This window comes from Cydia strobilella, chromosome 9, assembly GCF_947568885.1.
Source record: "Cydia strobilella chromosome 9, ilCydStro3.1, whole genome shotgun sequence".
Lineage (NCBI taxonomy): Eukaryota > Metazoa > Arthropoda > Insecta > Lepidoptera > Tortricidae > Cydia > Cydia strobilella.
Genome location: NC_086049.1, coordinates 16,925,658 through 16,953,564, shown reverse-complemented (window position 1 = coordinate 16,953,564; position 27,907 = coordinate 16,925,658). Strand labels below are relative to the sequence as shown.

The 27,907-nt window shown below is 38.4% G+C and overlaps 1 protein-coding gene across 3 annotated transcripts in view; it reads right to left on the bottom strand.

Annotated features, from left to right (window-relative positions):
- Positions 1–296: 296 nt before the first annotated feature.
- Positions 297–27,907, bottom strand: part of LOC134744464 (WD repeat domain phosphoinositide-interacting protein 2) — a 41,998-nt gene continuing 14,387 nt past the window's right edge. Inside the window, exons 3-8 of one of the 3 annotated variants that reach the window (XM_063678280.1) lie at positions 21,618–21,708; positions 19,393–19,891; positions 17,905–18,145; positions 13,324–13,499; positions 9,433–9,498; positions 297–633 (exon numbers count right to left, since the gene is read on the bottom strand). In XM_063678280.1, the coding sequence (XP_063534350.1) occupies positions 506–633; positions 9,433–9,498; positions 13,324–13,499; positions 17,905–18,145; positions 19,393–19,891; positions 21,618–21,708 (1,201 nt within the window). In that variant the 3' untranslated portion in view covers positions 297–505. Of the gene's footprint in view, positions 634–8,944; positions 9,057–9,432; positions 9,499–13,323; positions 13,500–17,904; positions 18,146–19,392; positions 19,892–21,617; positions 21,709–27,907 lie in introns of those variants that run through there. The other 2 variants (XM_063678281.1, XM_063678282.1) reach the window with 2 other exon arrangements.

Below are 27,907 nucleotides of genomic sequence, written 5' to 3'. Positions count from 1 at the left end.
TCGCGTTACACCGCACCGCCGTCAAGTCTATATTAGTCACGACATTGTGCGATTGACAGATGTCAGTTTATTGGTCTAAGGAACCGGGTAAAACCCCAAGGTAAGGTACAGTCAACCAATTTTATTCCTAGAACTATAGAACCTTATCGCTTTAACTACTACCTACATACATCCATCACTGAATAAGCACTGTAATAGAAGATAAAGAAATTCATTCATTATGACGTGGCTCTATAGTGGCCTGGGAATTAAATAGTGACTGTCTGATTGTACACCACAAAGCGATACTTTTGTTTTACCCCAGACGAAGGAACCCGTCTAATACATTTTGTTGAGGCTCGAAATATGACCGTAAATAAAAACGAAATCATCTCTCAAATGAGTGAACAGATCAAGTTTCAATAAAAGGTCCTTTGCTCACACAACCCGACTTATGAATTTGAGGTTGAGGGCGGCACGGTGACGCTCGTTCTCTAGGCTGTGTGTGGTGTGTGGGTGTGGTGGTCTAGTCCTGTGTGGGCTGGCTGGGCTGCACGCGCATGGGCGGGAAGTGCTTGGGGTCGCGCAGGTCGAACGGCCCGCGCGGCGGCGAGCCCTCCAGCGCCGCGCCCAGCTCCGAGTCCCGCTCCGAGTCTGCGTGCCAGGGAGCGTTACTATGCCGCCCGTGCCAGTGGTTACCGATGTCACAACTCAACACCCCGATAGAGGTAGCAAAGTGACGTCATTTATACGTCGTAATGACGTAACGGACGTCATAATGACGTATAAATGCTACCTGGGACCAAATCCAATGAAATCGCAAGGGTTGGTACTATATCATTTCTAACAGAAACAATGACAACTTACCATTGCTTTGGGAACAAAGCCATACAAATATTATAAATGCGAAAGTCTGTCTGTCTGTGTTACCTCTTCACGCTTAAACCGCTGAATTGATTTAGTTGAAATTTGGCATAGAGATAGTTAGTCTCGGGGAAGGACATAGGATAGTTTTTATGTCGGAATACATCCCTAAAGAGGGCGAAACGGGGGGTGGAATTGAGATAATTAATGAATTGCCTGAGATTGCATATGTTCAAATTAAATGATTGCCATAAGACTATATCCAGGCGCTATACTTACTCTAACTGCTGTTACTAATTCCACGCAGACGAAGTCGCGGGCAAAAGCTACTTAAATTATTTTTATCAAATACTTTGATGTGTTTTTAAAGTAATAGCAATAAATAAAAAATCTGGTTAAATTATGAATTACAGGCAATGTACAGTCAACAGCAGAAGTTGCTAAGCGGGCGAGGTGTTCAAAATGATCTTGACGCGACTTTATTATTAAGAGAACAAGAGCGTGTCAAGGTAATTTTGAACACCTCGCCCGCTTAGCAACTTCTGCGGCTGACTGTAGAAGGGGGTATTTTTAGGGTTCCGTACCCAAAGGGTAAAAACGGGACCCTATTACTAAGACTCCGCTGTCCGTCCGTCTGTCACCAGGCTGTATCTCATGAACCGTGATAGCTACACAGTTGAAATTTTCACAGAAGATGTATTTCTGTTGCCGCTATAACACCAAATACTAAAAACTACGGAACTATCGGTGGGCGAGTCCGACTCGCACTTGTCCGGTTTTTTTTACGTTTATTGTGCGGTACCAACTCTTGCTTTGTATTTTAAATTTAAAATATTCAATGAATTTGGTCTATTGAAATTGATAATGGGGGAGTTACCGTATATAGGGAACGTGCGTGTTGGAGAGCCACCTTTATCGCGACATTGACACTTAAGGGCTCCTCTACACGATGGTCCAACGTAGGAAAATCTAAGGGACGCAGCTATGCGGTGGAATGAAGTAGCAATATCACTTGCTCCCTCTAACGGATAAATACATCCGTTAGATTGGCCTACGTTGGGCCTTCGTGTAGAGGAGCCATAACGCCAATAAGCAGGGTGCCGTACACGCTTGCTTGCACGGGTCTATATCATGAATTTTCTCAAATGATTTTTACGCCTCACACCCTAATCTGTTAAACAAAAGCCTTTGTTTCTTTCAGCGGTTACCAATGCTACCGCTACTGACTGAACGGGAACAAACTCGTTTAAAAAGAAACTTTACCGTCCTATTTATATGGTTCAAATTTATGTAGCAGCTCTGTATTCTGAGGCCACACAGGCAACCGATCGTCCTTCATTACCCAAACTCATCTCAGAATGAGCTGTTACATTTTGAACCTTAATACTATCACGATAGTTGCTTTTTAACGACGTGGTTGCTTTGGCACGCGCTCGACACGCGACTAAGGGCCAGTTGCACCATCTGTTTGTCATCGTTAGAGTTCGCTAAAAAACTTTGTATGGAAAGTTTCATAGTAAATCGCCGCGGCGCGCCGGGTGACGTTGATCAGTCTGTCAAGTGCGGATGGTGCAACTGGCACTAAGGCGCCTCTCCATAAAAGAAACAAAGGCATTTGTTTAACGGATTAGGGTCTGAGGCTTAAAAATCATTTGAGAAAATTCATACTATACCATCTTGTGGGATAATTTGTGAACTACTGTGCCCCTATAGTTCACGCACGCGCCCTATAAGGTTTTATTTGCTTTAAAATTTGGTGTTATTATTGCAATGTCCAACACAATGAAAAATGTATTATATCTAACTTGAATATTAAGGATTTGAAACACACGCATAAAAACAGAGACAACACATTAATGTAGAAGAAACCAGTAGACATGGATGAGTATAATATGAACAAGACGTTATGTTATACTTATAGCAATATAGTTATAGGCAGGTAAAAAAAAACAATTTTAGCAATTCTTCATTTAAATCATGTTACTCGCAGTCTATGCCTTTATAAGGCAGAGGGAATATTTTTCCCCAAAATTATTTTAAACTTAATTTCATAGTAATAGGGTTTAATTCTGAGTAATTTCTGACACCCTTATGCTTGTTAAAGGGTTCAAATTAAACATAAACTATTAAGGCGTAACAATATTTTTTGTTCATATCCCAACAACCCAGATTTTTGCCTTCTGCTCCTATTTGTATCACAACGAGTACAATATCTCAGAGCCGGCATGATCCTCTTTTGAAATTCGAGGGGGTGAGCGGTAAAACCCGATAAGTCGTGAAAATGGGTGTTTTTGAAATTATAACTACTTATATGTGACGTGCGTAGAGTTCTTATTTAATAATCGTGACAAAATGTGCCATTTTCAATCAAAAGGGTACTTATTGTCGGTTGTCAATAAGGCGCTATTTCCATACAGCTTCAATTTGAAATCAACCTTATTGACAAGCGACCTTTTGGTTGAAAATGTCACAAATATCTAGACTTATGGGGTTTGACCGCCCACCCCTCGAACTACTTCCCTTTTATTTTGTGCACACTCGTGCTAAAGAGAACGAGACTGTTACGATTGTCTCTAATGTCCCTCGTAATGAAAAGTGCACTGCTTGCATTGTATGTTTAATGGAGGTAGCAATATCGTCTTTATACCATAAGGGCGGTGATAGCGATATTGTCTGTGCGCATTAAATAAATACCCTGATAATTCAAAACACACCTGGGGCCTAGTTATCAAAAGCTTGTAGCTTGTAATACAAGTGGAAGTCCCTTTTTGATAAATGGGCCCCTGGGGCCAGTTTCTCAAAAGCTTGTAGCTTGTAATACAAGTGGAAGTCCCTTTCTAACAAAAGCTGTCAAAAAGTGTGTTCGGCTTGTATTACAAGCTACAAGCTTTTGATAAACAGGGCACTGGGGCCCGTTTCTCAAAAGCTTGTAGCATGTAATACAAGTGGAAGTCCCTTTCTAACAAAAGCTGTCAAAAAGTGACATCCGCTCGTATTACAAGTTACAAGCTTATTGAGAAACGGGCCCTAAAAGCTTGTAATACAAGTGGAAGTCTCTTTCTAACAAAAGCTGTCAAAAAGGGACTTCCACTTGTATTACAAGTTACAAGTTTATTGAGAAACGAGCCCCTGATATCCGACGCCATATAGGCCTGTTTTATGGTATCATTCATAAAAAACAAGGACACGATAAAACACCCAGCCACCTTTAAGCGTAATGCCAGAAAATGTTTAATGCTTTATTTCGTCTTTATCTTACGAATGCGACCATAACAAGCCCATTCGATGTGACGCAAGAAAGAAAGGGATAGAAACGTACACGATAAAACCTAAGCATGCATGATCAGATTTTTATATTACCTAAAGCAACACTTTTTTTGTATACCTGCCTAATCCATAGACAAAGTGAATTTATTGTAATAGAGAGGTAGTCTAAGAAAAAAAACGTGCCCCTTATTTTGACATCCAAAACAGATGGCGCTGCACTGCGCCATGTTTTGCGGTCACTGAATTGTCAAAACGTCAACTTTTGACAATCAGTTACCGCAAATGTATGGAGCTGTACAGCGCCATCTCATTTACCTGTCAAATTCGAAGCAGGATGCCTTAGATTTTACGCATCTTTGCCATAGATAAAACACTATAAAATTAAATTATATCATGAATTATTTAAAAAAGTAGTGTTAGCTAAGATAAGTCTGCAGAGATTTTGACAGCACACGCAGTGCCAGTGTTATTTATACGTCATAATTTCATAGAAGTTTGACGTTTAAAATAACACCTGCACTGCGTGTGCTATCAAAATCTCTGCAGGATTTTCTTGGTTTGACTCTAATACTAGATCATGTACAGTTGGATTTTAACGTTTATTGTATTTAATAACACGGAGCGAGGCGTTGTGAGACTTGTGAGTTGATGGCTGCGTTAGAACCGAAGCAGGTGAGGTGAGGGGTCCTCTTCAACATGAAAATGACACGTGATATTGCTGACTTTTTAATATGACTGCGGTATAACAAACTGTCATTTGAACGATTATAATGGGGTCCAAGGTGTCCTGCGTGCCGAGGGGGAGGTCCAGTGGAAATGGTTAACTTACCGCGGTTACACTACGTATACATTTAAGGAAGTTTTTGTCAAAGTCCTTATTACGAAAGCACTTTAACTAAAGAAACCGTTGCTGCTAGCTTAGTTTTGTAATTATTACAAATCAACCTACAATCTTGTATTTTCGGTATTTACAAGAATGGATATTAATGTTACTCGGCCAATGAGGTAGTACCATAGATACAAAAGATTAGATTCGGTGAATAGGGAGTATTATTGCAATGTTCTGCCGACAGAGTGCAGCGCTAGCACAAACTTATACATGAGTCGCTGAAGGGTCCCCGGCAAGCTCGGTTCTCCATACAAAAGTAGTTACACTCTCATTTTAAAACGTTTATCTAGTTTGCTCTGAAACTTTGTACTTACAATAGGATATGGTATATCTATGTCTGTAATTAGTTTATGTAGCTTCAGATACCATAGTTAAAAAAATACAGCGAATTTAATTTTTTCATACAAAACTTGTTTTTGCTCTATTTTGTTTGTTTTATATACTAGAGCCACATCAACTTATTACAGACCTAGATATAGCTCATTTCATTGTATGTGCAAAGTTTCATTACAATCCAACACGTAGTTTTAAAATGAGAACGAAACTCCGTTTGTATGGGAAGGTGAAATTCGCCCGAGCTTGCCGGGGACTCTTAAACTTCAAACTCGGATAAATCCATTCGAACGTCATAGGAAATATCTACTCTATTACTTAAATGCCAAAATCACAAAATCTGACAGTTGGATTTATCTGAGTTTTAAGTTAAGCGTCTCATACACTATATGCTGTAAACAGTATTTTTGACAAGTTTTCACAGATTATTTGTTACGAATAAATACGACATTGATGCATCAAGGACACAGATCAAAGAAGTTTGTTTACTGTTTGTGCTAGTGACGCCCCCTACGCTGAGTTTTGCGTAATATTTTATAGTAACCTTTAGAATTTTATGGTATTATCAGTTGAACGACGAAGTGGTTTACATCATTTTAAACATCTAAAAATTCTAAAAGAACAGACTATATGCAAACTTACGTAAAAAATATACTTTTTTAGAAAATGCATTATTTACAAAAAAACTATAGTAGTAAATCAAGGACTTACGAACAATAGGTAATAGAACTAGACTAGGTGCTCAATTATCTACTTGTGCCTGTCCAACCGAAATATTTTTTATAACATTTTTTCTTACAATAGGTATGAATCAACATGTTACATTTATTTGTCACTAAAAAACCCTATTTGATATGTAACTCAAAATGTCAGACAAGACTTACAAATTAAGATGAATCTTACTATTTACAATGTTATACATAACCGTATTGCAAAGTGCCAAATAAAGTAATTTTATTCTTAATATTAATTTATCAGATAGACAGTTTACCCCTTTCGAGGGTTACTTACATCCAAAACATGTAGTTTCAAATGCACTTAACATAACGAAACATAAATTAATTTTTACAAAAATAAAGAACAAGCCACCATAAAAATACGATGGTTCGTAGTCTTCTTCAATTGGAGTAAGTTCAAAACTTTATAATTTGGACAGTCACAACCTACTGCTTTACTACGTAAGTATTCTGTATTACAATTAAACAACCCATTATCACAAATAAAACGATTCCACATCTAAATAATCCGAGGTCTGATGAAACAACCAATTAATATTAAGAAAGTAAAAATTCTTGCAAGGTACGCATGAAATAAAACTATGAAAACGGATTATATCGCGTATATTGAATTTATAATACATCCCGACGTTTCGAACTCTTTACAGCGTTCGTGGTCAACGGGTGACTGAGGAAAAATGGGTGGGTATTTTTGCACTTTGTAATTTTTCCTCAGTCACCCGTTGACCACGAACGCTGTAAAGAGTTCGAAACGTCGGGATGTATTATAAATTCAATATACGCGATATAATCCGTTTTCATAGTTTTATTTCATGAGTAACTATCGCGGTAACCGAAGACAATATCTTGCAAGGTACATTTTTGTTAGTGACAGTTGAAGAGGCCGTTGTCGATTTTGGAGCAAAAATGTAAAATTGATAGATTTAGTCGTTGAAATTATACACGTTTTGTTACGTAATATCTAAATAACAAGTATTGATTTCTATTAGCACGTCTTCTCATCTTGCCTTTTAATAATGAGGTCGCGAGCGTGCGTCACCGGTAATGCATGAAGAGAAGGGGCAGTTTTTAAAAATTCATCAAAAAATCATGGTGGTAAATTATACAAATTGATGTATAAGAATAGTTTCAGCAAATGTTGTAGATTGTTTAAGTATCAAAATTACGTTGAAATTAAGTCGATTTTCAGAGAAATTGATACTTGTTTTGAAGTAATTTCTGGAGAAAATTGATTTCGTCTAACTTTCATTTACACTACTTCAAAGTCATAATAATAAAAATGTAGTCTGATAAACGTCAAGTACAGGATATGTGTAATACAAAATTACCATGTTTAGCCGTCCAAACTTTACGAAATTTACAAATAAGAGCGACAAAATCAGTGCTTTACGCGCGTTTACCTAAACGTCCATCAGAAAAGCAAACATTACAAATTTAGTGTCTGTTTTCAAAAAATTGATCTGATAAAAGGTAAGATTCTTATCTTACCTTTTACTTATTAGACGTGCTAATAGAAACCAGTACTTGTTATTTCAATTAGGTAATAAAAGGTGTAAAATTTCACGGACTAAATCTATCAATTTTACATTTGTGCGACTAAAATCGACACCGGCCTCTGAATAAAAAACATGATCCAGGATTATGTTTTCCAAACTAATTAATAGTTAAAAACTAATTAATAGTTAAAAACTATTTAATAGTGCACATTTTTAGGGTTCCGTACCCAAAGGGTAAAAACGGGACCCTATTACTAAGACTCCGCTGTCCGTCTGTCACCAGGCTGTATCTCATGAACCGTGATAGCTAGACAGTTGAAATTTTCACAGATGATGTATTTCTGTTGCCGCTATAACAACAAATACTAAAAAGTACGGAACCCTCGGTGCGCGAGTCCGACTTGTACAATTTAAAATACCGGTAAGATAAAAATGAAAGGCGCCTAGACATTTACGCCAAGCAATTTTCAGTATGCGCATCATTGCAATGTTTTTTGTCAGCCAAGCATTATCTTTATTAATATCGTTAAAAAGATCAATTAAATGCTAAAATATGAGAATATTTCAAGGTATTTTTCTATAGAAGTCATTATTTGTCCTAATAGTTCAGGTTCAGACACCCAACAAAATCATGAGTAATGAAACATTTAACTGGCCAAATCTATTTAGTTGCAATAAATGCATCGTGTTGAATATGAGCGATATTGCTTCGTTGATATTGTAATAAATAAAATTAGACTATTTATCGAAGTGAGAAATAACGCAATCATAATTATGAATGGTACGAGTATATTTAATATAAATTAATTTAATATAATTAACTAGTTTAAAAGGTATGTGTTTTCTTTATTTATTACGATTTTTAACAGTTTTGAATGATTCACGGTTAGTTTCACTAGACTTATATTGACTGGGATTAGTTGATTGATTACCTTTTGTATTGCTTTTGAGCTCCCGATATTTCGACGCAGTTACATGCATCTTATTCACGGGTAAACTGCAAAAACAAGATGCATTTAACTGCGTCGAAATATCGGGAGCTCAAAAACAATACAAGAGGCAATCACGGTCTATATCCCGGTCAATATAAGTCTATTATGATTTTTGTTAGATATTTAAACAAATTGGCCAGCAAAAATGATTTAATAATTGTTAGCTGTCCCACTTGAAGTTATCTATTAGAAGTAGTGATATGAATCATAATTTCAGTAAAAACTTAATGGACTATTTAAGTAAATAAGTAACATGGCTGCTTATCAAACCTCGCCTGACTTGTATAATCTATCGCGTTAACAACTAATTTCTAATCATCTATTTTTTTTACTTTCAAGGTTACTTCATATCGCAAGGGCGGACGCAAACGAATGAAAACATCACACTAAGCGTAATATAGGAATATATTTGGTATAAAACGTGTATATACAGTGTGTTCCTCCGGCGTCGCTCCTCCCCCCTCCTCCCCGCGCCGCTACTCCGCGCCCTCCCCGTCGCCTGCGGAACACCCGCCCGTCAGACACCGGACTATACACCTTACTACATCGCATTAAGGTGTAAAATCGGTCAGTTAACTATACACTAGGCCTCGCTCCCATATCGTACAAGTCTTAAAACTAACACAACCCACTCGCGACAGCACAGGCCGCCGCGAGCGGGATAGGTTCGCCATGATACAAGCGTACTCACCAGATAGGGTGGGGTCTCCAAACTGCGACACGCTAGCCTAGTTTATTTTCATATAATTGAGCCCGCGAAAAGGCAGGAGCTCGGGTCAAAGTTTAGAGATCCCTCGGATAGGGGTTGGGAGGGGTTTGCGTGTGTTTAAAGCTGGGGGGAAGGGGTGGTGGGTGTGGGGGTGGGGGGTACCGACCTGACATCCGGGCGGGGTCGCGGCCACGCAGCGCGCCCGCGTAACTGTTGCCGCCCGCACCCTCCGCTGCACCGACAAGAGCGTTAGCCCGCACACACACGCACGCACACACACACACGCTCGCTTACACACGGGGACATCGGGACCGAAGTCCATTGAAACAAAATCGAGTCGTATTGGAATGTTGGTGCCGACTATTTTGAACTTAAATAGATGGCATATACTAAAGAAAATGTGAACGCGACCTCGATTCCCGCGTGCCCGAGATTCGAACCGATTTCCGTGACCTGTAACCTCTAGACCAACCCAAAATTACTTTTGTCGTCTTGTTTTTTGTCTTCAAAAAATGTGACGGAGTGGAGCTTTATGTATGAGGTGAAATTTAGTTTTAAAATTTTCTCAAGAGAATTATAATCTACAGCTAGAAAGGAAAGCAATAGCACTCAACTTTTTTTATTTATTTGATAAAAGACAAAAATAGAAGCGTGACAGAGTGGTCAGAAACAAGACAACGAAAAGAATTTTGATCCAAATATCGGAGAAATTTTGTCCTCCTAATTTTCCCTGACAAAAAAAAAACAACCAGAAATATCATCAAACAACTTAGACAACAATGTTCCCAAATAAATTCGACATTCGAAACGCCTGTAATTTTAACCCACCCCTGGTTCTATTTTTCTAAAATTTCTTTTTAGTTTTTCATGTATAATTTTGGTGCAATAAAGAATATTTACTTATGAAATAAAACTATGAAAACGGATTATATCGCGTATATTGAATTTATAATACATCCCGACGTTTCGAACTCTTTACAGCGTTCGTGGTCAACGGGTGACTAACGGGTCATTATAAATTCAATATACGCGATATAATCCGTTTTCATAGTTTTATTTCATGAGTAACTATCGCGGTAACCGAAGACAATAATATTTACATACTTACCCACCCCGTCACAGCGGGGTCCGTCCCAATTTCTCAAGTATATGCAATCTTTGAAATACCGATTATTTTGGGTATATTTTATATAAATACATAAGCCTCGGACTCGAACCTCGGCATACAACAAGCATACATCACGCACGTAACTCAGACTGGATATATAATACACAATTATAATTATAATAGAGAAATATTATGTCAGAGTTTTAGTACAATAGCGAAGGGTATATTTGAATTTGACATGAATATTGTTAGTATTATCTTATTAAAAGTACTTGAAATAAATAAATATGTCGTTAGTTATAGAGTAGACTGGAATTGATAAATAAATTTATTACACTTCCTCGATTTTTTTTTGATCCTTTTCACACTTCCCTGTCTAGTCTTAGAATGAAACAGACCTAAATTGTTTTAATATTTCAAGTATTGAATTTAAATAAGTAAATGTATAAATGTAACTTTCCGGTTGTCCTACCTACCTAGGTAGGTATGGCTCATGTTTTTCTTTGTTTTTCTTTGATCTTCTTTTTATCTCTGTTGTTTTAGTGTGTATGTTAACATTATGTACTTAATAATGAACCTCCAGGTCTGTTTCTTAAGTATGTTAAGTACATTTATATTTCAAATCCATTTGTATATGTGACTGTTTGTGTTATAAATAGACAAAAAAAAACTATGTGTAGTAGGTAAGAGGCATATATTTAATTATTTAAGAAGACATAAGAAGGTATTTATATAAGAGAGTTTAGTGATTCACAATTATAACAAAGGATAATATTCTATCTGTCCAATATCTTGTTCCAATGTGTATTTGAGTATGTAAATGTAAACTGCCTAACGCCTCCTAGAGCTCTGTCCGAAGACGAGAACTAAGTAGAGTTAAACCAAGAAAAGGTGCAAAGATTTTGATAGGCACGCAGTGCAAGTGTAATTTTTACGTCATAATTTCATAGAAATTTGACGTTTAAAATAACATTTGCACTGCGTGTGCTATCATAATCGTTGCTGACTTTCCTTGGTCAAACTCTAATTTATTCTGTAGTGCAAGTATACAGATAACTGTCATCATCCGTAAATTATACATTCAAATGAGGCAACAAATACAATCCATACATACGCTTCTTATAAAAACATGATTAAAAATGTGTCATGATGGGGATGTATTATAAATTCAATATACGCGATATAATACGTTTTCATAGTTTTATTTCACATGATTAAAAATAAAGTGTTAAGAATAGGTGAATAAAGTTATCCTTATAACAAGTTAACACTTGTGTCCTCACTTGACCTAGGTAAACGTATCTACGACGATAAATGTGACGTTTTCAACCAAAAGATACCACATTGTCGCTTGTTGATAAGGTTGATTTCTAATTGAAGCTATATGGAAATAACGCCTTACAAGCGACAATAAGTACCCTTTTGGTTGAAAATGGCACAAATATGGATTTACTATTTGGATAAAGTTTAATTTAAAACGCCACGTTTATTAATTATTACAACAATTCTAAATACCGTACGGAAAGCAAATTAAAAAGAGGTTGAAACAAAAACTTCTATACCTAATCAGTGAAATCGCAAAAAAAGATCAATCCCAGTCTACGCTAAGAAATAATGATCGTGAAATAGAATAGATAAGAGTTAAGACTGTCAGGTGCAGAGAACGGCATTAGCACCGCTTTCACTTTAAGCGTACTAGTGCCGTGAGGAGTGGCACTAAGTGCCTTAGGAGCACTAGAGAGCCTCAGGATTGGCACTAGAGGGCCGTAGGAGTACAAGTGTGGCTTAGGAGTGGCACTGTAGTGCCGGGATTGGCACTAAAGTGCCGGGTGGTCAGGAAGCAAGGTGCAATGTCCGGCGTGGGGTCCCGCGCGGGCCATGGGACCCGGCGGTAGCCTTGCCGAGTAATGTGGCGAACAGTTTATTATATAGGTTATATATATGTTTTGCTGAACGACTTATGGCGATGGGTTCTGGCAATTGGATTACATGTTTTAGTAAATAGAAGTAGACTTGGGACCAAAATTCTATGCTTGCCAAGTTTTAGTTCATGTTATATTTCTGTGTGCAATTAAAAGTTAGCATGTCTGTTTTTTTATGTTCACTATGTATGTAATTTTGAATTTTTTTATGGGACAAGGGCCGAGATCACATAATATTTGTCTAGTAAGGCCAACATTACATATCTACCTTACAGTTTACGGCTAAACGTCGAGACCACAATCGCAACACAGACCGAGTATTATTTTTTTGTGTAATTTGACATTTAGACTGGATACATCTTTAACAAAGTATCTAATATTTTATTGATTCCATATTTGTAATTGTTTTTTGTAAATTTTATTGCTTGTAAAAATTGACATGTAAAAGTGCCCATGTAACCTATTTGCTGAATAAATGTTTGATGTTAGACCGTCTTTATTTGCAATCTCATTTGAGCCCGATCAATAGTAGATTGTTAACCAAGGGATGAAAGGCACTCATTTCTGTCGAGGTATTTTGGCGCTCGAATGCAGTGAGAGCGCCAATAGTTCGAGGTAGAAATGATGTCTTTCACCCGAGTTAAACACTCTACTTTTTATTTCGAATACGAGGAAAGTAAAATGCATGTTTTTTTAGATACATGACTAAGTATCTATAGAGTTTTATACTATTTCATGAGGGTACTTTCAATTAACAATTCAGACAAAAGTATCGTTATCTATGGAATGGAGATTGTATAACAAATTCATTTAAACTCAAATTTGATTTGCTTATCGTAAAAAAAAATCAAAAAAATCGTACTTTGAACGTAAAATGCTCTAGTGCAAACCTTTTAGAAAAACAATGACCCTCTTTCAGAGCATGAGAATTGAAAAGTTAATTAAATGTCGCAATCACACTTCACCCGTTCAACGTTCGTCAGAAGTCGTCCAGCAACGAGCAGTCATGTAAGATCTGACATCTCACCTTCATGCGCATCGAGCGGCGGCGCCTGCTGGTCTCGGTGGTGCGGGTGCGGGTGCGGCTCGAGCAGGCGGTGCGTGCGCAGCAGCGCGCACTCGCCGCCGTCCGCCGCGTCCAGCGCGTACACGAACAGCTCGCCCGTCGCCGTCGCCACCAGCAGCCGCGGGGCGCGACCCACGCTGGAATCCGACAACACACTTCAAGCGCTCTCACCACATATATAAATATACCATAAATGACGCTAATGCATCTAAACTAAAATATGTAAATAGATTCCATTAAATCTACCAAGAAATGTCATTGTCACAATGACATCTGTCAACTTCAATATGTGGGACCCTTTCATAATAATAAAAAATACAATTATCTAGGTGAATAATTATGTTGAAGCATTCATGCGTCAAAATACGTAATTTACTATACTTAAATTACCTTTATTGAAACGCTGCAACAACCTATATAATGCGATACACAATGGCAATTTTAATAAGTTTATATTTATTCTTCAAGTTCCGATCCACTCAATTCATCTTCATCTGTGTTTATAATAAATATTTCTGACAGTTCTTTCGGATATTCCCAATATCTCCGCCACTTTTTTAACACATTCAACTTGTGTCCAATACTTGTCCTGGGGCCACGTATTGTACGTATATTTGTAGCAGTTTATCACCATACATTTTTCGGAAACACTCATATGAGATGCCGGTCTTTTCCTTGGTGGGGAAAGAGAAATATTCTCTTTCATGTCCTGGGAGGGACCTGCCACGGGTTCCATTTTACTTACGTAAAACGAAAACTCACGTTCACGATACAAAATTAACAAAGAGTCAACGTAAATACACAAAACAAACATAACAGAAAACAAAAACTCAACAATGAAAAATACCACGACGAGGAAAGAAAACATTCGAGCGCTCAAGACAGACGTCAGATGCCGAATAAAGTGACAAGCCACAAGTGTCATGGCCGCCATACGTTCCCCATAAAGCGCACTACACAAACATAAACAACCCCATATACGAATTTCCGTTTTGAGGTGATAAGATATGCACTCAATGTTAAGACAATAATGGTAATTACATTAAAATTGATAACAAAGGTTGTTTACACCTGAAGTGTTACCATTCCTAAACTAACATTTGTACCACAAAATAGTTTTTATGAAATATTAAATTGTCACTGTTTTTTTATGAAGTCTGGTTATTTAAACTGAGTATTTAAACACAATAATTAAAATTACCAATAAATTATGTATATACGTCTATTATTTCTCAAATTTTTTTCTTCTATTTATTGAATGTTTTATTTTAATGGCAACACAGTGGTAACTTTGATGGAATCTATTGAGGAATCTATTTACATATTTTAGTTTATGTACTTCGCGTGTCCGAACCCCGACCGAGCGTCGCGGTTAACCGTCGCTTTTGACAGTCCACGTGCGTCAGTTGTTGCAGCCGGACGTCCGTGAAAACTTAAAAAACGCTTCATTGCGTGATAATTAACTGCAACAGCCCAAAAATTGCGAGCACCCAAAGGCGAGGACATATTTCCTATCACAAGTAAGTAATTTTAAAATGATATTATGCGTAGATTTTGTATGAAAAAGTCGGCACGCTTGGTTTCAATACAAATTGTGATAAATAATCGTCATCTAGCGTATATATTAAATCTGTGGTTTTCACATTGTCCAATCCGATATCGGATGTCGGAAGGAAGTAAAATGTAAGATATATGTTTCTCTGTATTTATCTTCTTCTTCCTCGCGTTATCCCGGCATTATGCCACGGCTCATGGGAGCCTGGGGTCCGCTTGACAACTAATCTTAAAAATTGACGTAGGCACTACTTTTTACGAAAGCGACTGCCATCTGACCTTCCAACCCAGAGGGGGAACTAGGCCTTGTTAGGATTAGTCGGAAATCGGACTAATCCTAACAAGGCGATAACGATGTTTTCTTTCACCGAAAAGGGACTGGTTTCAAATGATATTTCGTACATAAGTTCCGAAAAACTCATTGGTACGAGCCGGGGTTTGAACCCGCGACCTCCGGATTGAAAGTCGCACGCTCTTACCGCTAGGCCACCAGCGCTCTCTGTATTTATATATGCATTTAAGTAATCATTATTACAAGAAAACAATGAATAACGCAAGAAAGACGCACTTGATGCCATATAGCACTCTCCTGCAGCTGTTTTTCTCTTATAACATTTGTTTGTGTGCGTATGTGTAGGCATAATGTTTATTGTAGTGTGCGTGACCGCTAAAGACGGCGCCCGGTGAACACGGGGATGGAGGATTCTACATCCGATATGCATCTTGCCAGTTGCACCATCCGCATTCGACAGACTGATCAATGTCACCCGGCGCGCCGCGGCGGTTTACTATGAAACTTTCCATACAATAAAATTTAGCGAACGAGCTAGCGTCTTAGCCGCGACCACGACCAGTGAAACCTTTGTCGAAACGTCGGTAAATAAAGGTACGAGTAACAAAATAAATTCGCGTTAGACCCGATTGTAAATGTGATTTTATATTTTTTGATATTTTAATACATTTTCATTTTTAGTTTTAATCGTGTCGATAGTTGGCAGTGAATTTACTGCGACTACAAAATTTACTATGACAATAACGCTCTATACTATCTAATATCTTTGTTATGACTATGATTTATGTTGATGCGGTTTTAATTAATCCTTATCGAGGTCATAGTTTATCCTTAAGATTACAACATAGGTAGGTACAATCTTCTTGATAATATATATATGTAATATTCGCATTAACAGATAAGCTATAAGAAGCAATTGAAAAGTAAAAAATAATGGAAAATAAAAACAGATATTTTACCGGCCGATTTTTGATTTGACGACCGGTTTGGCCTAATGGGTAGTGACCCTGGCTGTGAAGCCGATGGTCCTGGGTTCGAATCCCGGTAAGGGCATTTATTTGTGTGATGAGCACAGTTATTTGTTCCTGAGTCATGGGTGTTTTCTATATATTTAAGTATTTATATAATATATATATAGTATTTATATAATATATATATATCGTTGTCTAAGTACCCATAACACAAGCCTCCTTGGGCTTACCGTGGGACTTGGTCAATCTGTGTAAGAATGTCCTATAATATTTATTTATTTATTTATTTTATATAAAATATCGTTCAGTTCAAATAAAAAAAACTTCGTTATTTATCTAAATTAATGTAGAAAAGTCATGCGATGATTTTATTTAAGTATCATAATATTTTAATTATGTAATTTCAAGTATCAACACTTGATTGAGAATAAAGATTAATTGTATTAAAATAAACAAAAACATTTTGATATAATAAATAAATTTGTATTAGTTTTTTGCTGTCAACTGTACAATTGGAAAGACCAAGGGCCCATTTCTTGAACGGTACTTGTCCAATGTCATTGCGTCTCACTCTCTCATTAAGCAAAATGTGAGACAAAATACACATTGGACAAATAAATTGGACAGGGGCCCATTACTCGAATGCTATTTGTCTTCGGTTACCGCGATAGTTACTCATGAAATAAAACTATGAAAACGGATTATATCGCGTATATTGAATTTATAATACATCCCGACGTTTCGAACTCTTTACAGCGTTCGTGGTCAACGGGTGACTGAGGAAAAATTAGTCTAATATTATTAGTGTGTTGCCATGGTACCCCTACGACTACACAGTTCGTGGACTAATAATATTAGTCTAATACTGTTCGAGAAATGGGCCCTAGGTGGAATACTAACCTGACTAATATTAGTCCACGAACCATAGACCTAGCATTACAAAGATGAGCTATACGCGTGTGCCCGTGAGGGACAGAACATACGCAATGCGACAATTTGATTGGTCGGTTGGATTTGTAGCCCACCATAAACCATACTAAATTTACGGTGGGGAATTAAATAAAATGTGAGACTGTGACCAAAAACAGCACTTTCTCTGCTACTCCTACTGAAAGATACATAAGACTATCCCGTTCGGTCATTTCCCCCTACCCCTCATGCCGGTCCAGTTATATTAGATTCATGTCACGAACTGTCAAGTCGTATGGGTTACCATGGCAACACACTAACAATATTAGACTAATACCGTTCGAGAAATGGGCCAAAGAAGAACAGACAATTATGGTAGGATAGTACCTAAGGGCGTGATTATTTGACTAATGCATACATGACAGTGGGTGCTTTTCAACCCACTGGAAAAAACTCGCACGTTTCGCACTATCGCATTACTATACTAAAGTCCAAATAAAACAATGTTTTCACTTCTTGTCGCTGTCCGTCATAGGCTACAGTGCTCGATCGACGAATCACAAAAACGAAACGAGATTCCTATTGGCAAATGACAAAATTACAGCCACCGCTAAGACGTTCCTGTACCTGCCTGTTCCACATCCGCATTAAGCTCCGCATCGATTTTATGCGGATGCGAATGCGGATGTTGAAAATAATGCGGATGTTGAAAATAATGCGGAAGTTCCGCGGTCGCGGATGCTAATATTCGCAACATCCCTGTCTCAGACCAAAAAGTATGTTATAGATTTATAGAGTAGTAGCACTAGCACTCACTTGGTGATGGCCACCATGGCGCGGCTGGGCTGGATGGGCAGGCGCGCGGCGGCGAAGGCGCGGCCCTGCGCCAGCACGTCGGCCACCTGCGCGGGCAGCAGCCCCGCGCCCGCCGCCACGGCCGACGACAGCCAGCCCAGCCAGCCGCCGCCCTCCGCCTCCCCCGCGCCGCCCCCAGCGCCCCCGGCGCCGCCCGCCGACGCCGTCGCCGACGACGACGCGCCGCTCGCCGCCCCGCCCGCTGGAAACACCACACCACAACGTCATACGAAGTCGGCGTCGGATATATGTGACCGTTCCGAGGGTAAAGCCGTCGGCGTCACCTTATGGCGCTCGGAGCTTACGTCGCGTAGCACCGCGTTAGTATTGGAGCGACGTTAACAATATCGTAAGCGCCGACCGTAAGGTACCTCTACCCAGTGTTGGCCGAAACGTTAATGCACTGTAACCGTCCATTACGGTTTACGGTTCAATTTGTACTGGTTAATGCTTATTTAATTGCAATTAAAATTCGGCCAACACTGCCTCTACCTGTGGAACGTAACATATTATGACAGGAAATCGACTTTTGACTCGCAGAAACTCATAAAACTGAACAATTTAACCAGGTCATAGTCATTGTTATTCAATACTTATTATCGCAACGAAAGGACAAGCCGCAACCATTTGAGACTATAGATCGAGACTAGATTTAGAATCAGTATTATCTATTTTAACAGGTGCCAAGCTAAACCACTTCTTTCCGGTGATAGACGAACTTTAATTACAGTCTCAGGTAAAATTTGGCAGCGAGCCAGAAAATATTGAATAATGAAGTAATATAGAACGAAGCCATAGCGCGCTGAATCGTAACCGATACGTTAAGCAAATATGTATCTTTAAAACTGCTAGGAAGGCTAATGAAAATAACAAATTTTATCTTATTTAGTAAAAAATCAAAACAATACTTTAGTACATGAAATAAAAGTATGAAATCAGGTCCCCACTGAAAACCAGCGCCGCGGATTACCGCGGCATTATGCTGAGTGGGGTCCTATTTTAGCGTCCAATGTTTTTTGTCTGTATGTTTCCTTTTTTTTCATATATGTAATCTGTTGTGGCGTTAAATAAATGTATTTTCTTTCTTTCTTTCTTTCAAATCGGATTATATCGCGTATATTGAAAATAGTTGTAATGTATTACTACTATTTAAATATGCCTTATGAACCGATGTTGTACAACCAGCCTTAAAGTTTATAGTTTATTATGGTTCATTATTTTTGTATGTGGGTAGTTGCACATTGTAGTTTTTCCTCAGTCACCCGTTGACCACGAACGCTGTAAAGGGTTCGAAACGTCGGGATGTATTATAAATTCACTATACGCGATATAATTCGATTTCATAGTTTTCATGAGTGACTATCGCGGTAATCAAAGACAATATTATACTTTAGTACCTAAAGAGTCTCGCCTCACACAACTCCTCGCTTCACTCGGCACGATAGTTACCTGGGGTCTCCGCGCCGGGCTGCGGCGTGGGCGGCGTCGGCGGCTCCGCCAAACGGAACACGTGCACAGTCTCCGTGTTCGACGACGCCGCCAGGAACGTCCCGCACGCGCTGAATGCCAGACACGAAATCGACACGCATCTCTTCACTCCACGCCTGAATTCAAACAGGCGTACTCGCTCAGGTACAGCAAATACTCTTATAACTGTTCCGCGTTCGGACGCGGTCGCTAGTCTCCGCCCGCATGAGCTCCAAGCTAAGGCAGCTAGTCCGGAATCATGCGCGCTAAGCACGCATTTAGCGTTTAAGTGCACCGCGTCGAAGATCTGTACTTCGCCGACGGCGCTTGAGCCGGGGTAGGCGAGGTAGCAGCGGTCGGCGGCCGGGGCCAGCGCGCACAGCCCGCGCGGGTTGGGCGGCGTGTCGCGGATCGTGTGGAGGATCTTCATGTCGCGGATGTTGTGGATGTGTAGCGACTCTTCGAGGCATACCACCAGCCGCTGTGGAACGTTGGGTTCATATAGTTAGACAAAAACGGTAGAAGTGTTAAGGATTTCATTTGAAGGGTACACGGAAAGAACATGTCTAGTCACTTTTTTCGGAAAATGAGATTTTCATTTCAAAATGTAGAGATCTTAATGAACTTATGGTTATATCTTTTGCTACCACTGTATAATATATGTAACACAACTTTTTTTTAGTTAAAAAAGACCTGGTCACGGAATTACCATACATTTTAACATGGTTCCAAATTTTAAAACCGCGGTTACTCAAAATGTTACTTAAGTGACTAGACATGTTCTTTCCGTGTACCCTTCATTTCGTCAATGAACTAACGGACTATTAGGTACGCGAACAAAATTGGCTTGTTAGAGTCTACCACACACATAATTTTATGTATAATCGATGTTTAAAAGAATATATGGGATTCCACCAGTGTGCGGTACAAGCATTTTTGTACTGAATATGCTTGTGCCGCACAGTCGGCACACTGGCGCACACTGATGGTGAAATCCCGCCTTAAGAAATACATGAATAATGTCACTGATGTGTGATGTGTGTTTAATGTCACTTACATTAATTGTCTCTTATATATAGTTCATGTGTTTGTATACTGTGTAATCTGCAATGTTTAATTTCTCGGTGTATTGGCTTGTCTGTAATGCCGGGTAAATATATTGTTAATAATAAATATATAAATGAAAGGTTTTTAAAAGTTCAAGCGGAAAAGTGACATTACGTTTGATTACGTTACGTGGGTCAAGCATCAAAATTATAATATCAAGAAATACAATAACAACTTATATTTGCAAGCTGATAAGTTCGCTATTTATTTATATATTTTTTTTATATTAGCCTATTTTGGTGTCCCACTGCTGGGCAAAGGCCTCCCCTCGTTTTCTCCACTCGACCCTGTCATCGCCATTTTCCCACCATTTGGGGTAAAATGCGTCCAAGTCGTCCCGCCATCTCCTTTTTGGTCTGCCTGAACCCCGGCCTGCACCGTCTATGGTGCTCCGTGGGTCCCACTCAGTAACCACTTTGGCCCACCTTTCCGGGTGCATGCGACAGACATGTCCCGCCCAGTCCCACTTAAGCTTAGCGGTCTTGACGCCTACATCTGCAACTCTAGTTCTGGAGCGTAGTTCCGTGTTTCTGATTCGATCAGTTTATATTTATATTTTCAATTAATTATTGAGACATAAATCATGAGAAAAACAAACACACAAATACAGTAACAAAGCTGTTAATTCATCTCACTCTTTGTAAATGATATAAACAAAAACTTGTAACTATTCACTGTATATCAGTCAAGTTATATTATATTTGCTTTGCTGTGTTTGTATCATCCTTGACGTAACACTGCGCCGTCTGGCGTCTAGTCATTTTATATAATTTACATATTTTATAGCGTTGCATCGGACATGTATATTGATGCTTTAGTGAATTTAATATATAATAATGGCATTATGATAATGTGATTATGGATTATTAACAGCTTGTTGGATTTGACGAACTTTTATGAATAACACCACACAAATAAAATATACATGTTGTCCTGTTGGTCACCCTAAATAAAATATAGTTGGGCGAACAGAGTGAAGGCAGAACTCCGTTAGCTCGGTATCGGCGAAAGCTGGCAAAGTGGCGTGTTCTTGTAATAGTTGTAATGGAGGCCAAGAAAGTAGTAAGTAAATACAACAAGGATTGGTGAAAGAGACTTACCGAGCGGTTGAGCTTGACGGCGAGAATGGTATTGCTGTAGCTGTAGTTACATATTTCCGTGCCCTTCTTGTAGTGGCACACTATCAGCTTCCTGCAAACAAACAGGAATCACCGATCAGTTTATAATTTAAAAAAATAAACAATCCATCGTGTTACATACTGGTTATTGGATTATATTGTAAAATAATGCATTGATAATCACAAATCTTATGATTATTTAAACCTCTCGAAATAACGCTTAAGTTCTGAACCCATTAACTTAAAAGTTAAAAACCAATGAGGAAATGACACACGTATCATATAACAAGTATATCGTATTTTAAGGTTCTTTACCTCTAAGACATTATCCTTATTTATATAATCAGTTACAAAGAAAAGAAAGAAGGTACAGGACATTATTTAGCAATATTATCCTGTCCATTCTTTTCACAAACGTGACTCATTCTTGGTCAATTCAGATTCAGCTCTTGTGATATTTTTCTTTGTTCTACAGGAAATTCATTCACTTCATAGTTAATGCGTTCAACTTTCTCTAACTTATATCACCGATGACGAATAAGCATACTGCCCACTTGATAGTGTTACAGTTAGCTATGCAGTACCTATGTACGCTTTTAACTCCAGAAGTGAACCCCATACTAGCCCTTTGAAAAAACCTTGGCAGGATTCAACTCCGGAGGCGTGGTACTCTTTAAAAACCTTTTTTTAAGAACCCCCATACTGAGGGCTTACCGCGATAAACAAAAATCAAAAATTCGTTATCTGCCTCTCCATGACTTCCATATTCATGTTATAGAGAGGCCGATAACGATAGGTATTTCGATTTTCGTTTCTCTGTAGTACCTCGAGAAAACCTCGGCATCCCAGTTTAACAGCCGGAGCGTCCGCGGAGGGAAATTTCGAAACCGCACCGCACATATGGTATCGGAGATCTGATTAATAATACAAATGCAAAATAAGGTTATGCATTTTGTAATGGACGTTAGTTTTATTTACGGCCTCATATTGAATTAACATCACAAAAACCGTGGTTGATTTCTTGCATAAGTGCATAATAATAGTGATTATTAATACACGTGTCGTGCGGCAAACGAGGGGGGAATGGAAGGGGGAGAGGTATGTTTGCAAACAAGGCAATTGTAGCGCGGCTGACGGGTGTTATCAGCGATTACATGCGCGTGCACATATAGAAGCGTCACACTTCCTTAGCCAAGCGAAAAATAACTTTATCGCCTTTGCACAAAGGCAAAAGAAGAGCGGTATTTAGAAATGTAGACGGTATTATCTGTTATGCTAAAAGCGACGATAAGCGATTGAAATAGAGTTTAAAGTTAATTGGGTAAGTCGAGAGACGAGTGCATGTGCGTTTGTCATCTGCATATCCGCATTGGCGGTGGGGCTGTGACGTCAGAGTGACGTTATGTGGCGAAGATGAAGTCATATAATATGTATATTCCTTTTATATTACTTCTGTTTGCTTGGGTGATTTAAGGTTTAATAATGTTTCTTATTCCCACACACAGAGCTTTACAGGACAATGTCAAGTTTTGTATGATATGATTGAGTAATGTGAACAATATAGAAAGTGCAATTCGGATTATTCGGAATACCTCCAGACGATATTTAAAAAACCTAAATAAAAATTGACCAGAAGGAGAGAGAGAGACTAAGCTTCGGTTTCGTAGACATTAGAAAGAAAGAAAGAAGAAGAAGAAAGAAAATACATTTATTTAACGCCACAACAGATTACATATATGAAAAAAAGGAAACATACAGACAAAAAACATTGGACGCTAAAATAGGACCCCACTCAGCATAATGCCGCGGTGATCCGCGGCGCTGGTTTTCAGTGGGGACCTGACTTAAAACTATGAGTTGGTGGCGACACATACGCCAACGACACTAACAAAAAACACAGACAAAAAAGTAAGTAACTACAACATACAAAAAAATCTATACATACTAAACAACAAAAGAGAAAAAATAAAAACAATAATGAAATGTACACTTCTTTTGCTAATGTCTACGTTTAGAGAACGTCCGTAACTGGGTTACTGGGAATAATTTTGGAACATAAAAAAATCCGTTAAATCCCTACCTAATAATGTAATTACAATTAACGAGTTAAATATGTAATTTACAATTTTTTCAAATGTTTTACTAGTTTCAAGAAAAAATATTGCTTTCTTGTGCTAAGCCATTATGTTTATATGCGTAGTTGAGCGTGACGCGTCGCCTACGCAGTTACCCAGCACGAGCGAGCATTCGAACAACAAGCAGTCGAGTGACTCAGATGTATATGATTGTGTATTGCGACAACTGAACAGCTGATTCGTCCAAACATTTACGCTGCGTAAGAGCTCCTTCCCACTGACGTCCAGTTTTTTGCGGGTACGGTTTTCTGCAGGATCCAAGTCACCCATCTATCATCCCCCTGTCTAAGCCAGCCATTCTGAAAGCCCTTTTGGGTTCCGCAAAGCCCCTGTGGGGCTATAACCAGCTCTCCTATACCACTGGTCCACAGTTAATTTGACAAACGAAATTTTTAGTGTTCCGTGCAAAACTTTGTTTTGACAAACGGAACACTTATGGGATCACTTCGGTCTTGTTTACTTTAGGGCTCCGTCAAATATTTTGCTTTCCAAAATGGTTCCGTCGCCAAAAAAGTTTGAGAACGGCTGGTCTAAGCTAACTGCACCGACTTGAATAGAAAAAGGAGAGGGAGTGTCACTATATACGTCATATTTTCATAGAAATCTTACATTAATGATGACATCGCCCCACTTTGTCATTGCAAATGCCATGCAGAGTTGGCTTGGTCCGGCTCTAGCTAACTGGATCTTTTATTGCCCATATTTTAAAAAAAACACCTTGAGGTGAGTAGAGGGCATTTTTTGCAAATAGTCCTATATGATGTCATCACGGGTACTAACACATTGACCATTAGTAGACTTTATTTCTTAGCAATAGGGTCTACGTCAGTTCACGGCTTCACGGTGTGGTGGTAGAGGTGGTATATGTCGGAGGCCGATCGTAAGATCAGGCAGATCGTAATGTTCCTGTGTAATGTTTTGACTGTAGTCATAATAAACCGGGTAAGTAATATAATACATACCAATTATTAATATAAAATTCACAAGATATTACTATCACTGTGTATAATTTTGAAGAACCGGCAGAATTGTATAATAACAAAATGGCTAATTTGTTTTTAAATAACATTCAATGTAGATAATTTCATGTTGTATAAAAGGTTAATTTCATAGTAGAACGATCAGAAACCATATCAGTTCCTACTCGTAGGTCTAAGAATATAAATGAATAATAAATTCCGTAAAGTTAGTAAACCGTTGAACAATTTCGTTTTGGCGCTTCGCCGGCCGCTGCTGCGGCACGCTCGCTTCGCTCGCTAGGCTCGCGCGCTGTTTGTTCGCAGTTCAACCTAACATGCACTCCTCCTCGCTTCGCTCGTCGTCGTACCTACCGGAGACAAGCTTTAGTATATATGGTAAGAACAACCGGCAGAAGCACGCAGAAGCTACTAATTTAGTTGGTTTCATGTATGAACATAAGTATAATTTGGAAGGTACATATTTCTATTGTCATATTTGTATATTGTCATGTAATGATATTTCAAATATCTTTATTTGTAATTATTACTATAACTTATGTATGTTATAAACATTAATTAGCCAATACAAACTTTATATGATGTATGTTAGCGAGAGAGTAAGGTTGCTTCAGGGTAAACTGTTCAGAAATAAAGCCCCGCGTAGCGGAGCTCCGTCGACTCAGAGAGCGAGACGAAGATTTTCACGTTTTACGATATGCCTAGGAATTTCACGATCTGCCTGATCTTACGATCGGCCGCCGACATATACTTGCACAATATTTTCGCGATCGTTACGCATTTCAAGGGAAACAAATAAACTGATATGGCAGTCAAGGTCATAAACATGCATGTTTTTATCATGGTATTGGAATAACAAATACGGATTTGCGAATTGCCGTAGGTATTGTTTTTTTGGAGCTATTTGTTGTTTTTATATTTCAGTGCTCAGTGGTAGTGTAATTTATTGTAATTTCTACATCAGTTTGTTTTAAAACCTACCTCTCCCGTTTGAATGAAATTGAAGTATACTTGTAATACTGGTCCTGAAGAAAGGCCAGGTCAAGAGCACCCTAAACCGGCGAGCGTGTATGGGGAATGTTATGAAAGTGAAGGAAGCGAAAGAGGTATGTCAGGATCGTAGCAAGTGGAAATCCGTGGTCTCTGCCTACCCCTCCGGGAAATAGGCGTGATTATATGTATGTATAACACTTAAAGAAGAAAACAAGCTCCTGGTGGCAGAAAGGAGAATACTCAGAAAAATCCTGGGTCCTGTGAGAAGGGAAGATGGCAGTTTTAGACTCCGAAAAAACGTCGAAATTGAAGATCTTGTGGCTGCACCCAACATTATAGGCGAGACAAAAGCTCACCGTCTCCGCTGGTTCGGCCACGTTTTGAGAATGGAGGAGGATCGCGGCGTTAAAAGGGCGTACTTGGGACGCCAGGTGGGGCGGAGGCCGATCGGACGTCCCAGGTATCGCTGGGGCGATGCTGTTGGAGTAGATTTGAGCGCTCTCCATGCCGATAACTGGCGGGAGATGGCACAGGATCGAGACGACTGGCGTATACTCGTGTCGGAGGCCAAGACTCATTTTGGGTCGCTGCGCCATTAAGTAAGTAAGTAAGTATATGTATGTATGTATGTATGTAAATTGTAATCTAAAGGACCTTGTAGACCCTCATCTCTGTAAATATGTCTCTATTAGCCTGTAATACATATAAATTCTTATCGCCTTATGCTAGTAATGTTTTACAATGGATATGTCGTTATGATTTTATATATGTATATTTTTATTATTATGGTGTTAACGACCGGAAAATGCTTATCTATAGAATTGTTTTTATCTATATTAGTAACACGTGCTGTTGCTAATGCTGTTGGTATGTAGCTATATAATTATTCTAAACAAGAGTAAGAAGAACAATGTTACATTTTAACTTGTACACTGTACAGGATATAACTAATTTAGCATTGGTTTTGTACCTACTTTTGTTTTGGTAGATCGACTGAATTTAAAGGGCTACCGTTTTTGTGCTCACCAGTTGGATCCACTGTAGATGTAGGTCCAGAAAAAAAACAGATCTCAAAATTCTATGCTTATTTTAATCAATACATTCTTATATATACAAAGGTATTTTAATGTCTAAATGTGGTATTTTTTCAACCTGTTTAATGTTGTACATATTTTAGTTGGCACTTTTTTTAAACCACTAACATTTATTGAGCTATATCTATTGTTCACCATGATTAATCAAATATGGACAAAGATTTACCACAATTATGAATAAGGAGTGAAAACTCTCGATAGAAAAGCTTGAAACCCCCAAAACTTTTGCATTTGACATTTTGAAAAACCTCCATCTACACTAGCTAGGGTTGCCACCTTTTTTCTATACACATATAGTATTTTTGTCAAAATATTGAAAAAATATAGTATTTACTGGGAAATTAAAAAAATAGGACGCCGATTTGAGGCGAATTAAAAATCCAAGTCGCATATGATGCGATATCGGTGACATTTGTATACCCCATTCTTGAGTGATGAAAATATAGTATTTTTCGTACTATATCGTTTTTGTATAATATATAGTACAAGTGACTAAAATATAGTACGATACTATATATTATAGTACGGGTGGCAACCCTAACACTAGCGCCCCCTAGCGGCGAAATTAAACGCGTATCGAATATTACATGCAAGGAGTGTTGCTGTGCCTGTTGCCTTATGAATTAATGAATATACTTAAGTATTAATGCATAATGTACAACAGTAAGTTTTCAGGACATTGAAATTAATTTTGCTATGTCTCGTATAAATATGTGTATATGCCTACTTGAATAATAAACTATCTTTATCTTAAACATGTTTTTTTAGTTTTTTTTTAATACCTACCAAAGAGGATATAATAAGATAAAGCGGTACTGTCATAGTAAATTTTGTAACCACTGTAAATTCGCTGCCATCTATCAACATACTTTAAAACTAAAAATGAAGATTTATAAGAATACGTTAAAATGTATTTAAATATGGATAAATTATTTTTTTATTTGCATTAATTATTTTTATATAATTTTGACCCATGTTCTTTCACTGATATGCGTTAAAAATTATAAATAACAAACGAACGTCAACGCCCTCTATACGAGAGTAGGCCAAAACTAGTGGCGCCATCTGATCGA